This window comes from Ostrea edulis, chromosome 4 (assembly GCF_947568905.1).
Source record: "Ostrea edulis chromosome 4, xbOstEdul1.1, whole genome shotgun sequence".
Lineage (NCBI taxonomy): Eukaryota > Metazoa > Mollusca > Bivalvia > Ostreida > Ostreidae > Ostrea > Ostrea edulis.
Window position 1 is genome coordinate 19697887 of NC_079167.1, and position 13258 is coordinate 19711144.

The 13258-nt window shown below is 34.5% G+C and overlaps 1 protein-coding gene across 34 annotated transcripts in view; it reads left to right on the plus strand.

Annotated features, from left to right (window-relative positions):
- Positions 1-13258, plus strand: part of LOC125669795 (5'-AMP-activated protein kinase catalytic subunit alpha-2-like) — a 43781-nt gene that overhangs the window by 16684 nt on the left and 13839 nt on the right. For 7 of the 34 annotated variants that reach the window (XM_056161257.1, XM_056161256.1, XM_056161261.1 and 4 more), the window contains 8 exons: positions 2306-2411; positions 4394-4499; positions 4732-4846; positions 6597-6608; positions 7559-7576; positions 9714-9778; positions 11400-11444; positions 12644-12683. In XM_056161257.1, the coding sequence (XP_056017232.1) occupies positions 2306-2411; positions 4394-4499; positions 4732-4846; positions 6597-6608; positions 7559-7576; positions 9714-9778; positions 11400-11444; positions 12644-12683 (507 nt within the window). The remainder of the gene's footprint in view (positions 1-2305; positions 2412-4393; positions 4500-4731; positions 4847-6596; positions 6609-7558; positions 7577-9713; positions 9779-11399; positions 11445-12643; positions 12684-13258) is intronic. The other 27 variants (XM_056161265.1, XM_048904576.2, XM_048904583.2 and 24 more) reach the window with 12 other exon arrangements.

Sequence of the window (13258 nt, forward strand, 5' to 3'; positions counted from 1 at the left end):
AGTAACATACCTGTATTAGTAACATACCTGTATTAGCATACATACCTGTATTAGTAACATACCTGTATTAGTAACACACCTGTATTATCATACATACCTGTATTAGTAACACACCTGTATTAGTAACACACCTGTATTAGTAACTTACCTGTATTAGTAACATACCTGTATTAGTAACATACCTGTATTAGCATACACACCTGTATTAGTAACATACCTGTATTAGCATACATACCTGTATTAGTAACATACCTGTATTAGTAACACACCTGTATTAGTAACATACCTGTATTAGCATACATACCTGTATTAGTAACATACCTGTATTAGTAACACACCTGTATTAGTAACACACCTGTATTAGTAACACACCTGTATTAGTAACATACCTGTATTAGCATACATACCTGTATTAGTAACACACCTGTATTAGTAACATACCTGTATTAGCATACATACCTGTATTAGTAACTTACCTGTATTAGTAACATACCTGTATTAGTAACATACCTGTATTATCATACATACCTGTATTAGTAACACACCTGTATTAGCAACATATCTGTATTCAGTAACATACCTGTATTAGTAACATACCTGTATTAGTAACACACCTGTATTAGTAACATACCTGTATTAGTAACACACCTGTATTAGTAACATACCTGTATTAGCATAGATACCTGTATTAGTAACATACCTGTATTAGCATACATAACTGTATTAGTAACAAACCTGTATTAGTAACATACCTGTATTAGTAACATACCTGTATTAGTAACACACCTGTATTAGCAACATATCTGTATTCAGTAACATACCTGTATTAGTAACATACCTGTATTAGTAACATACCTGTATTAGCATACATACCTGTATTAGTAACATACCTGTATTAGTAACACACCTGTATTATCATACATACCTGTATTAGTAACACACCTGTATTAGTAACACACCTGTATTAGTAACTTACCTGTATTAGTAACATACCTGTATTAGTAACATACCTGTAGTAGCATACACACCTGTATTAGTAACATACCTGTATTAGCATACATACCTGTATTAGTAACATACCTGTATTAGTAACACACCTGTATTAGTAACATACCTGTATTAGCATACATACCTGTATTAGTAACATACCTGTATTAGTAACACACCTGTATTAGTAACACACCTGTATTAGTAACACACCTGTATTAGTAACATACCTGTATTAGCATACATACCTGTATTAGTAACACACCTGTATTAGTAACATACCTGTATTAGCATACATACCTGTATTAGTAACATACCTGTATTAGTAACATACCTGTATTAGTAACATACCTGTATTATCATACATACCTGTATTAGTAACACACCTGTATTAGCAACATATCTGTATTCAGTAACATACCTGTATTAGTAACATACCTGTATTAGTAACACACCTGTATTAGTAACATACCTGTATTAGTAACACACCTGTATTAGTAACATACCTGTTTTAGCATAGATACCTGTATTAGTAACATACCTGTATTAGTAACATACCTGTATTAGCATACATAACTGTATTAGTAACAAACCTGTATTAGTAACATACCTGTATTAGTAACATTCCTGTATTAGCATACATACCTGCATTAGTAACATACCTGCATTAGTAACATACCTGTATTAGTAGCATACCTGTATTAGTAGCATACCTGTATTAGCATACATACCTGTATTAGCATACATACCTGTATTAGTAACATGCCTGTATTAGTAACATACCTGTATTAGTAACATACCTGTATTAGCATACATACCTGTATTAGTAACACACCTGTATTAGCATACATACCTGTATTAGTAACATATCTGTATTAGTAACATACCTGTATTAGTAACATACCTGTATTAGTAACACACCTGTATTAGCATACATACCTGTATTAGTAACATACCTGTATTAGTAACTTACCTGTATTAGTAACACACCTGTATTAGTAACATACCTGTATTAGTAACATACCTGTATTAGTAACATACCTGTATTAGCATACATACCTGTATTAGTAACATACCTGTATTAGCATACATACCTGTATTAGTAACACACCTGTATTAGCATACATACCTGTATTAGTAACATACCTGTATTTGTAACATACCTGTATTAGTAACACACCTGTATTAGTAACATACCTGTATTAAATGAGCAGCATACATTTTAATATATTTATATTGAAAAACATTGTTAAAATGAATAAAAGCAAATAATCAGAAAGGAACAGAGGAATTTAAGTACTTGTTTTTGTGTTTACAGCTGGGATTTTTGCCGTCCCGGATTACTTAAACAAGGAGGTAGTCAGTCTCCTGTGTTTAATGTTGCAAGTTGATCCCCTCAAACGGGCCAGCATCACTCAGATCAGGTAACACTCAGATCAGGTAACCTTTAGGAATGATGCACAGAGTCACTTGGGTGACCTATAACTGTCCCTACCTGTTCATCATCATTCTTCGTTAATTTACTAACATTGGACGGTGACTTCTCAAAAACTGCATGGCCAATTTTCACAAAATTGCAATATTTTGGGGTTGTAGAATATAGACAGTAGATTGAGTTAGAGACTGTCTATAGAATGTAGACAGTAGATTGAGCTACAGACTGTATATAGAATGTAGACAGTAGATTGAGTTACAGACAGTCTATAGAATGTAGACAGTAAATTGAGTTACAGACTGTCTATAGAATGTAGACAGTAGATTGAGCTACAGACAGTCTATAGAATGTAGACAGTAGATTGAGCTACAGACTGTCTATAGAATGTAGACAGTAGATTGAGTTACAGACAGTCAATAGATTGTAGACAGTAAATTGAGATACAGACAGTCTATAGAATGTAGACAGTAGATTGAGCTACAGACTGTCTATAGAATGTAGACAGTAAATTGAGTTAGACTGTCTATAGAATGTAGACAGTAAATTGAGTTACAGACAGTCTATAGAATGTAGACAGTAGATTGAGCTACAGACTGTCTACAGAATGTAGACAGTAGATTGAGTTACAGACAGTCTATAGAATGTAGACAGTAGATTGAGTTAGACTGTCTATAGAATGTAGATAGTAGATTGAGTTAGACTGTCTATAGAATGTAGACAGTAAATTGAGTTACAGACAGTCTATAGAATGTAGACAGTAGATTGAGCTACAGACTGTATATAGAATGTAGACAGTAGATTGAGTTACAGACTGTCTATAGAATGTAGACAGTAGATTGAGTTAGAGACTGTCTATAGAATGTAGACAGTAGATTGAGCTACAGACAGTCTATAGAATGTAGACAGTAGATTGAGCTACAGACAGTCTATAGAATGTAGACAGTAGATTGAGCTACAGACAGTCTATAGAATGTAGACAGTAGATTGAGTTACAGTCTATAGAATGTAGACAGTAGATTGAGTTACAGTCTATAGAATGTAGACAGTAGATTGAGTTACAGTCTATAGAATGTAGACAGTAGATTGAGTTACAGTCTATAGAATGTAGACAGTAGATTGAGTTACAGACAGTCTATAGAATGTAGACAGTAGATTGAGTTGTTACAGTCTATAGAATGTAGACAGTAGATTGAGTTACAGACAGTCTATAGAATGTAGACAGTAGATTGAGTTACAGACAGTCTATAGAATGTAGACAGTAGATTGAGCTACAGACTGTCTAAAGAATGTAGACAGTAGATTGAGCTACAGACTGTCTATAGAATGTAGACAGTAAATTGAGTTACAGTCTATAGAATGTAGACAGTAAATTGAGCTACAGACTGTCTATAGAATGTAGACAGTAGATTGAGTTACAGTCTATAGAATGTAGACAGTAGATTGAGCTACAGACAGTCTATAGAATGTAGACAGTAGATTGAGCTACAGACAGTCTATAGAATGTAGACAGTAGATTGAGCTACAGACAGTCTATAGAATGTAGACAGTAGATTGAGTTACAGTCTATAGAATGTAGACAGTAGATTGAGTTACAGACAGTCTGTAGAATGTAGACAGTAGATTGAGTTACAGACAGTCTATAGAATGTAGACAGTAAATTGAGTTACAGACAGTCTATAGAATGTAGACAGTAAATTGAGTTACAGACTGTCTATAGAATGTATACAGTAGATTGAGTTACAGACAGTCTATAGAATGTAGACAGTAGATTGAGTTACAGACAGTCTATAGAATGTAGACAGTAGATTGAGATACAGACAGTCTATAGAATGTAGACAGTAGATTGAGTTACAGACAGTCTATAGAATGTAGACAGTAGATTGAGTTACAGACTGTCCATAGTATGTAGACAGTAGATTGAGCTACAGACTGGGTATTTTCAGAGAACTACAAGTACACATATCTTTACAGGGAGCACGATTGGTTCCAGAAGGAACTGCCAGGATATCTGTTTCCTTCACCTCAGGACCAGGATGCATCCATCGTGGAAATGGATGTTATACGAGAAATATGTGAGGTAAATGTTAGAGAAGTTGTGATTGGTTAAATGGTGCAGAATTCCATAAATAAGTTTGAAATTCTTATTGTGTATATACATACATGAAGATGTTTTTTAAAACACAATGCCACTTTCTGTGCTATTCAGACTAAGTGGTTGAAAATCTAGTATTGAATGAAATCCTTTAATAATTGATATGATGTGCGCAGTGTCTAAGTAGACTGAGTTCGGATCATTTCACTTTTGACAGAAATTTGGGGTAACTGAATATGAGGTACAACGGGCATTACTCAGCAATGATCCTCATGATCAGTTAAACATCGCCTATCACCTGATTGTGGACAATCGGAGACTAGCTGGTGAAGGTAAGAGTTGTCCAAATCTGTCACAGATTATATTATAAATTGTGTATTTCCCCGAGATTGAATGACATGCGCAGACTTGTTTACCCTTTTTGTGTGTTTTATTAATGCTATTACATTGATTTTTTGAAGAATCTGGCCTTCATTCCTGAACATATACATTTTAAATATAGCACACAAATGAATTTCTTAGCAATAACCCCTGCATGCAGTGTTTAAATGTTAGAGATGTGACCATGTTTGTCTACGTGTGTCCATTATCTATCTATCCATCCCTTCCACTATGCATATAGGCAACAACGTAATAAGGAGACAACAGAAGCTCATATAATAGAAGCTCATATTTAACACAGTTGGGTGATGACCCAAAAATGTGTAATCACCGATCACAAAATCAGAAGTCGATTCGTTCTCTGAAGCCCTTTCCATTCTGTGAGTTTGAAAGATGCATTCATTGCATCATCAACATGTAAAACTTCCAATATATATAAGGTTATTGTGTGTGATACTCCTGTGACCATTCAGACCATTGTCCTCTTATTTGATATGTATAAGCGCCTTGTCTTCCATGTTGCTTCAGCTGAACAGCAGAGAGAAGTGCCCGATAGTTGTTTCCCTTTGTTAAACTCTTCCATGCAGTGAAATTCAAAATAATGTAATATCTCTTGTTTTATGTCCCATTAGAGAATTTTTCACTCATGTAGAAAAATCACCAGCTGTAGATGAAGTACCACAAATTTAGACCCATGCTTGGTACTCAAGGCTGTAGCAGAGAGGGTTCTTTCTTGTGCCAGTGCCTGCTGTGAAACGGGACTTCTGTTTTTAAGGTCACTTAGGAAATAACTATCTTCTTATTCTCATTTGTTATTTGTGACCATTGATGCTGATTTAATGCTCTCAAACTGAGTTTGACCGGTGATCCTTAGCAGTGCTAGTAAAACAGATGTTTGCAACTGTTAAATTAACATTAGTGGTCAGTTATAACAAACAAAAAGATAGTTATTCCTGTTCTAATGCATTTTGATGTTTATGTCTCATTTTGTTGAGTTTTACTTTTTTTTGTTTTATGAAATATGTTATGAAATATTTACATTTGACATGTGTTTGTGTCATTGTACTGTGATGTCACAATCAAAAGCTTTCCATCTCATTGATACTCATTTTACTGCCTCAAACCTCAGTGTTTTAGCCAATCAGAATGCAGATTACAAATCAGTAACTAGAGAATTCTACTTTTAGTGTTGGGCATTTGGCCAAGGAACAGTTTCTTCCTTTGTTAAATGATATTTGTGTACAAACTTCACTCTTTCTCTTTGTTGGAATATGAAATATTTATTTAATTAGAAAGGAAATAAAGCAAATCTAAATAAATATCCTTTTTCATACAATCTAGTCTTCATATGGTAATTTTAATGTGTATATTTGGGCAATGTAAACATAAATTAGCCACCTTCTACATTACCAGTGTAATATATGATATACACATACACTCTGCCCACCCAAACATTCAAGGGAACACCAAACATTCCTCCATCACAGAAGAGCTGGTATCTTGGAAATTACATGTGATAGATGCTGTGTTATATCACAAATTGTACCAACTTTTACTTTGTTGTGGAAAGAGTAAACAAGTCTGTGTATCCGTTACTTTGCATGCATTATGCAGGATAAAGTTTCAACAACTGTTTGATATTTTTGCCCTGATTTCTTAAACTTGTGTTTTTGACAAGATTTTTTTGTAACTGTCTGGCAGGTGACCTTGGAGGTAAATATTTTGTGATGGACACTGAATTAACATACACCACATATCTAAAGATCCTGTATCTTCCTGTGAATGATTGAGTCTAACAATTGAAATTATCATCCACAAATATTCTTTGTAATGTGCACATTCAGTGTGTGCATTAATTTATTTGAAAAACACTCTTGTAGAATTCCATTCAAATTATCTGTGATTTGGTATCTGGGGCTAGTGAAATTATTGTTTTAATCCAAACCAATTCATTTTAACAGTGTGAATATTGTGTAAAGTCTTGCGTTTTAATCTGATATCTGTTTCTAATTATCTTCTCACCTGAAGGAAAGGAACCTGCTTGGCACCGTGCCATGATTAAAGGTTTCACTTCACACTAGCTTGGCAACTGAAGGTGAGAACTTGCTTGGCACCGTGCCATGATTAGAGGTTTCACTTCACTCTAGCTTAGCAACTGAAGGTGAGGAACCTGCTTGGCACTGTACCATGATTAGAGGTTCCAAATTCACTCTAGCTTAGCAACTGAAGGCAAGGAACCTGAAGTCTAGGGTTAAAATTCTGATACGAGGTGCTTTAAAAAAGCTAAAGTTAAAACAATTGTGAAAATTGAGTTTCTGTTCTCCCTCATAGATTTGTTCTGTTCTGTTTATAGAATTAGTGTGCACACTGGGTTATTTGAATAGAGCACAAAGTTCATGGGAGAGGAGATTTATACATTCAGATAGAGAAAGAGAGAAAGCAATAATTTGGCAATTTATTGAAAGATTTCTCCTTCTGAATGGAGAGTTTTAGTACGTTCAAGCCATCTCTGATCATTCAAGTTTACATGTATGTTAATTTAGAATTTTATTCCTAGAACTTCTGTGAAGGCGTACTTGTCTCCATTTTGAATTGTTTTTAGGTGTATTTGTGTAGTTATTTTTTTCTTATAATACTGACAGCTCACTTATTTCTAATCTCAGAGTCTGCCACTGGTACATGTATGTACTCCATTTTACTTTTTTTAAGCTTAACTCATGTTCTTCCACTCTGCCATTCACAATGACATTCACACATTTTAAACTAAAAAAAACTGACAACAAAAGGGCATAATTGATGAAAACTTGGCCATCCTCTTTTTTTTTTTTTTTCTTTTCTCCTTCATGATAACTGTTTGGTTAAAAAATTTAACAGTTTGACTTCTGTGGGATGACTGCATGCCAAATCATCCTTTTGATAACTCATTTATTTTTTTAAATTGAGTAAACTGCTGCAGCAGATGTACCTATATGCAGCATCAGACTTGACACATAGGCTGCTTACGATGGAATAATAATTCAGTACGCAAAGTAATCTGCTGAAGATTAAGGTTGTCATGAAAAAGGTTTGAAATCAAATAATATGAAAATACTGATTGACAATTAATCAAACCATGCAAACAAAGCTTGGAGAAATATGTGTAATGACCACTGGTGTCCAGATGTGACCAGTGGTATGCAGGGGTGACCATGTGTCCATCTTTCAATTCTTTGTCTTTCTTCGTCTGCCCAATATCATATCAAAGCCAATTCTAACATATAATTACAAATTCAATGATATGCAAGTTCAAATCAGTTCTAGTGGAAAATTACTAAAAACTCCTACTTGGCATGAAAGTTGTGCATGACCAGAGGTTTAACACCTGCAGATGAAGGTCATATTGCCATAGTCAAGGTCATAGGTGCAAAACAGTTTAAGTATGCTCTGGAAAGAGGGGGTGGAAAAACAAGATGAATTTCGCTGAATCTAAGGTTAGCATTGCACCCTATAGGCCTCTTTGTTTTGAGATTTTAGGAATTAGTTGTCTTGTGCATGCTTGATCCACTTTCCACTACGCTACACTAATGTAGCATAGCAGAAAATGGGTCAGGCATGCGCCAGACTAAGAAACTAGCAGACAATATTATATTATTCCCTTAAGAAACAATATGATTTTAATATTGAAAATGATTGCTTGTAAAGTAATTTTTCTCTTTCTGTTAATGTGATCCCCCCACCCTATTTTCTTCATGTTCATTCATACTTTAAAATACACCATTGCTTAGCAATTATCAAATCTTTTGAAAAATAATGATTGATATACAAACTTGCTTGTATGTTCATTTGAATTATTATTCATGTATACATGTAATTAAATTTCTGTTCGTAGTGATTTTTGGAATGGGTACATAGCTGAGATTTATTTTATACTAAGGCTTTTTGCAGATGTATTCTAGACCAGCATTTGTATGTGTACCTATCAGGGGCGGATCCAGGAAAGCGTGGGGTGCCATCTTAAATGATAATTCTCTACCCAAATAAGCGTTAGTCTTCAAAGGTGCATCAAATAACTGGGGGGGGGGGGGGACAACTTTTTTTTCAAATTAAGGAGTGGGGTGCAACTCTCATGCACACATATACCACCACCACTACTCTAGATCCGCCACTGGTAATCACAGGTCTTGTTGTTTTGCCTTAATGTCTCCAGCCTGGCTGTCAAAGTTGGTTGGTTGTATAGTGCAGACTTGTGACTGTGCATACTGATGTAAGATGGTACATATGTATATAAAAATGTGAAATATTGATAAAATATTTATTGAGATTTAAGTTTAATATCATGATTGTTTATATACATTTATCTGATATTTTCTAAACAGCAGTGATGTTTTGTTTTTCCATGTAGTTACATGTATGTTAAACTCTTTCTCATTGTAGGTGGGTTTGGTATTTATTATGACATTTAGTGGAGAAGTTATTTAATATCAATGTCTTACAGTGTGTAGTAAACAAAAATTACTTCAATAACTTCCCAACAATATTAAACGAGGGCCGATGTCCCCCAATATTATATGAGGGCCAATGTGCCCAGTACTGTGGATTCCATGTTATATGCGAGCCGTCTCTTTCATGAAATCAAAAATTCTCTCTACTTTTTGTATCAATATCTCCTTCAGAGTATAGCTTTCCACTATTAATGCACATTCTTGTAAACGACTTTTAATGACAATTTCATGAAGTACAATACTCAAACAATATATGGAATCAATGGTATTGTCAGACCTAGAATGTCTTGTATTGTCAGACCTAGAATGTCTTGTAATGTTTGATTTTTCATTGAAGTTACAGATGTGGAGCTACAAGAGTTTTACCTGGCATCCAGTCCTCCACCAGACTCCTTCCTACTGGTAAAGTATACCACTACGTACCACCCAGTGGTACTAATATACCACTGCATACCACCCAGTGATACTAGTGTAACTACCACTACATACCACCCAGTGGCACTAGTATACCATTACATACCACCCAGTGGTACTAGTGTACCACTACATACCACCCAGTGGCACAATTAACCACCACATACCACTCAGTGGTACCACTGTTAAGTTTGTATGCCACTATATACTACCCAGTGGTACCGGTGTTAAGATATGTGGTATACAGGACCTCAGATTTTAAGGTCACTTATGGAATAACTTCTTGTTTGTTATTTGTGACCATAGATGCGGATTTAACGCTCTCAAACTGAGTTTTATCGGTGATCCTTAGCAGTGCCAGTAAAACAGATGTTTGCTTCTGTTAAATCAGTATAGTGAGGAAAAAATCATGGTTTACAGAGGTATTAAACTAACACTTTATGAATAATTTAATTTTTTTGTTGCAGCTTTCAAATTAATGCCCATTAATTCAAAATGCTGAAAGCATTAATTTTATTCCTTAAAAACTTGCTTTAATATTACATGTATCTCCTTGAAATGAATTTAGGAGACATTCTGTAATATGTAACAATCCTGATGTGGGTTTTGGCAGACATATGTTACACAATTAATGATGCAGTTTAAGATAGGTTGAGAAGAATGCTGTATGATTTGTTAGATCTAGGTGTGATAATGATGTAATAGTGGAATATTCTGTTCTTATCTGTGATTGTTTTGATTGATCTAAACTGAGGTGTAAGCAATTTTGTACATTGCTGAGTAATAGTACTAAACAATTGTGTTTGAACGTGTGTGTGAATAAATCTTGGGGACAAGGCATTTACCTTTACTCAAATTACCTACAATTTTTTGAAATCGACAATGAATTATGAAGGGGCTAAACGGTCAATGATATTTTTAAAAAAGAAGTAACACACGGAAATAGTACATCTGTAAATTTATGTCTTTCAGAAAATACATTTTTGTTTTTCTATAAGCACATTGCAGTTGTTGTGTTTGTTAGATATTCTGTACTTGGTTAGAATGAGGTTTTAGTAGGGAATACTCTGGTTTCACTATGTCCGTCTTGCTGCTTGTCCATTTGTCAGTCCATATACTGAAACCATTGGTTTATGTGGTATATAGATTAAATGTCCTCTGACTCTAGAATGACAAAACTTCAGAGATATAATGATCAAAATTATCTATGATCCTAATGATTTTTAAGTTCAGAGGTCAAGGTCATATTGGAGCAGTACATGAAAATGGTATCTGTGGGGGTATTTGTCCCTGAGGAACAGTTCTAATATTTGTTGTAAAATCACATTTTATTTGCGAGAATGTTATTTTCGTGTAATTTCACAAGTTATTTTCAAGGTTTAATTTTAGGAGTTATTTTCGTGTAATTTCTTGAAAATTTATTTCTTGCAAATAAACTCTTAATGAACCATTATTTATTGCTGAAGTCTTCTATATTTAAAGTTAATTTTCTTGAAAAAATACATCATTGTATCCTAATGAAAATAAAGTCTCGCAAAATGAAAGTGATCTAAAGTGATTTGTGTAATCCCTACAGAGGTGCTTATAATGTTTCTATTTTTGGCACTAGGCAAAGCAGTCGCATATACTGGGCACACCAACGCCCCAGGAACATGTTAGTATCTCCATGACAACGACCCTTAGCTTGACCTACAGTAAAGTTTTGCACAGTTTTGCTCTAGTGTATTTTGATTCATTTTCCCCTGATTGATTGTTAGATAGAGCTGCAGTATTTTGTGTGACAGTTTGTGCAGTATTTTTATATGTCCCAGTCATCTCATTTAAGAATTGCAGCAATCAGCAGTGATTATTGTATACTGTAGTCTTGCTGGCCATGCATTTATTAAACAGAAAATTCATTACTGCCAGCTCCCAGGATTACAAGGAATGGATGTATACATGTTACGTATGTCTTTATCATTTAAAGTTAAGATTTACGCATATTGTACGTAGTAGCTTGATAAGAAGTACGTAACCGTGCGTAGCTTATGTACTACTGCGTATATGTAATCAAATCATGCAAAGCATTTTTAAAATTACATTTTGTGTAACAGTAATTTTCAATCTTGTGTATTACAAGCACAAATAGTATTGGTGATGGAATGATTTATTGCTTAACTTATTGAGCTAAATTGTTAACTTACCGACAAGAGAATTTTTCTTCATTTGTTGTATTTACAATGTAGCTGTCCTGTATATAACACATTATTGCATCTATTTGCATTAAGGTGTTATTTCATACACTCCCCATTTGTGTAGGCAGTCCTGTTCAAGGAAATGCCCAGAATGTTTTTTAAGATAATGGAAGATGATGCTGGCATCTGTATGTTCATATCATTAACACTTCCTTCTGTAAAACCTCAGCATGCTGTATACACATAGCTCTACTCAAGAATGGAGCTGACCAATGTTGTGTTCATGCATGAACTAGGATGTTAATATGAAGACCTTTTCTATATGAGAGAGGTTTTCTAAGTTGCTAGAACTTGTAACCAATCCCTTTGTATATTTATACAATCAAAATATGTTCAAATCAAAAACCTTTTCTTCATCGCTTGATGTTAAGTAGAATAACTCCTCACTTCCCCAGCATGATGCAAGTTTATTATTGTGAAGAAAATAAATATGTAGGGTATGCTTTTTGACATGTATATCAAAGTACTTTTTAGATGCATAATTATCATTTTATACTGGTGTCGATAATGATCTCGTTTTATACTGACGTCGATAATGATCTCGTTTTATACTGATGTCAGTGATCTCGTTTTACTCCGACATCAATGATAATTTCATTGTCCTTTCTCACTGTTGTAGGCCACTAGTCCAATGAGACCTCACCCAGAAAGAATGCCAGGTATGTTGCTATGACAACAGGTATGATACTGTAAAGGCAGTCATTGGCACATGCAACTGAACTGTCAGTACGCAAGAGACTGCCTGTTAAGTATGTGTAAAATGCTTGTCTCTACAAGAAGATTTACTTGTACAATGTATGTTATAAGGACTCGTTAGTAATACTTAACATTTTGTTTCTCTCTTGGTCATGAATGTTGCAGTGTGTAGAATTCATTAAAAATAATGAAAAAATGCAACTAACAAAAGTGAAGACAGAAAAGAGTGAATTACTGTATTATATAGCTCACCTGACTCAAGTGAGCTTTTCTGATCAAAATTTGTCAGTTCCATGTCTGGCGTCGGCGTAAACCTTTAACATTTTCATCCTCTTCTCCATAACCAATGGGCCAATTTCAACAGAACTTGGCACAAAGCATCCTTGGATGAAGGGGATTCAAGTATGTTCAAATGAGGGTCAAAGGGGAGAAAATCACAAAAATGCAAACAGGGTGAGGTCATTTAAAAATCTTCTCAAGAACCAATGGGCCAGAAAAGCTGAAATTTACATGAAAGCTTCCTGACAAAGTGGAGATT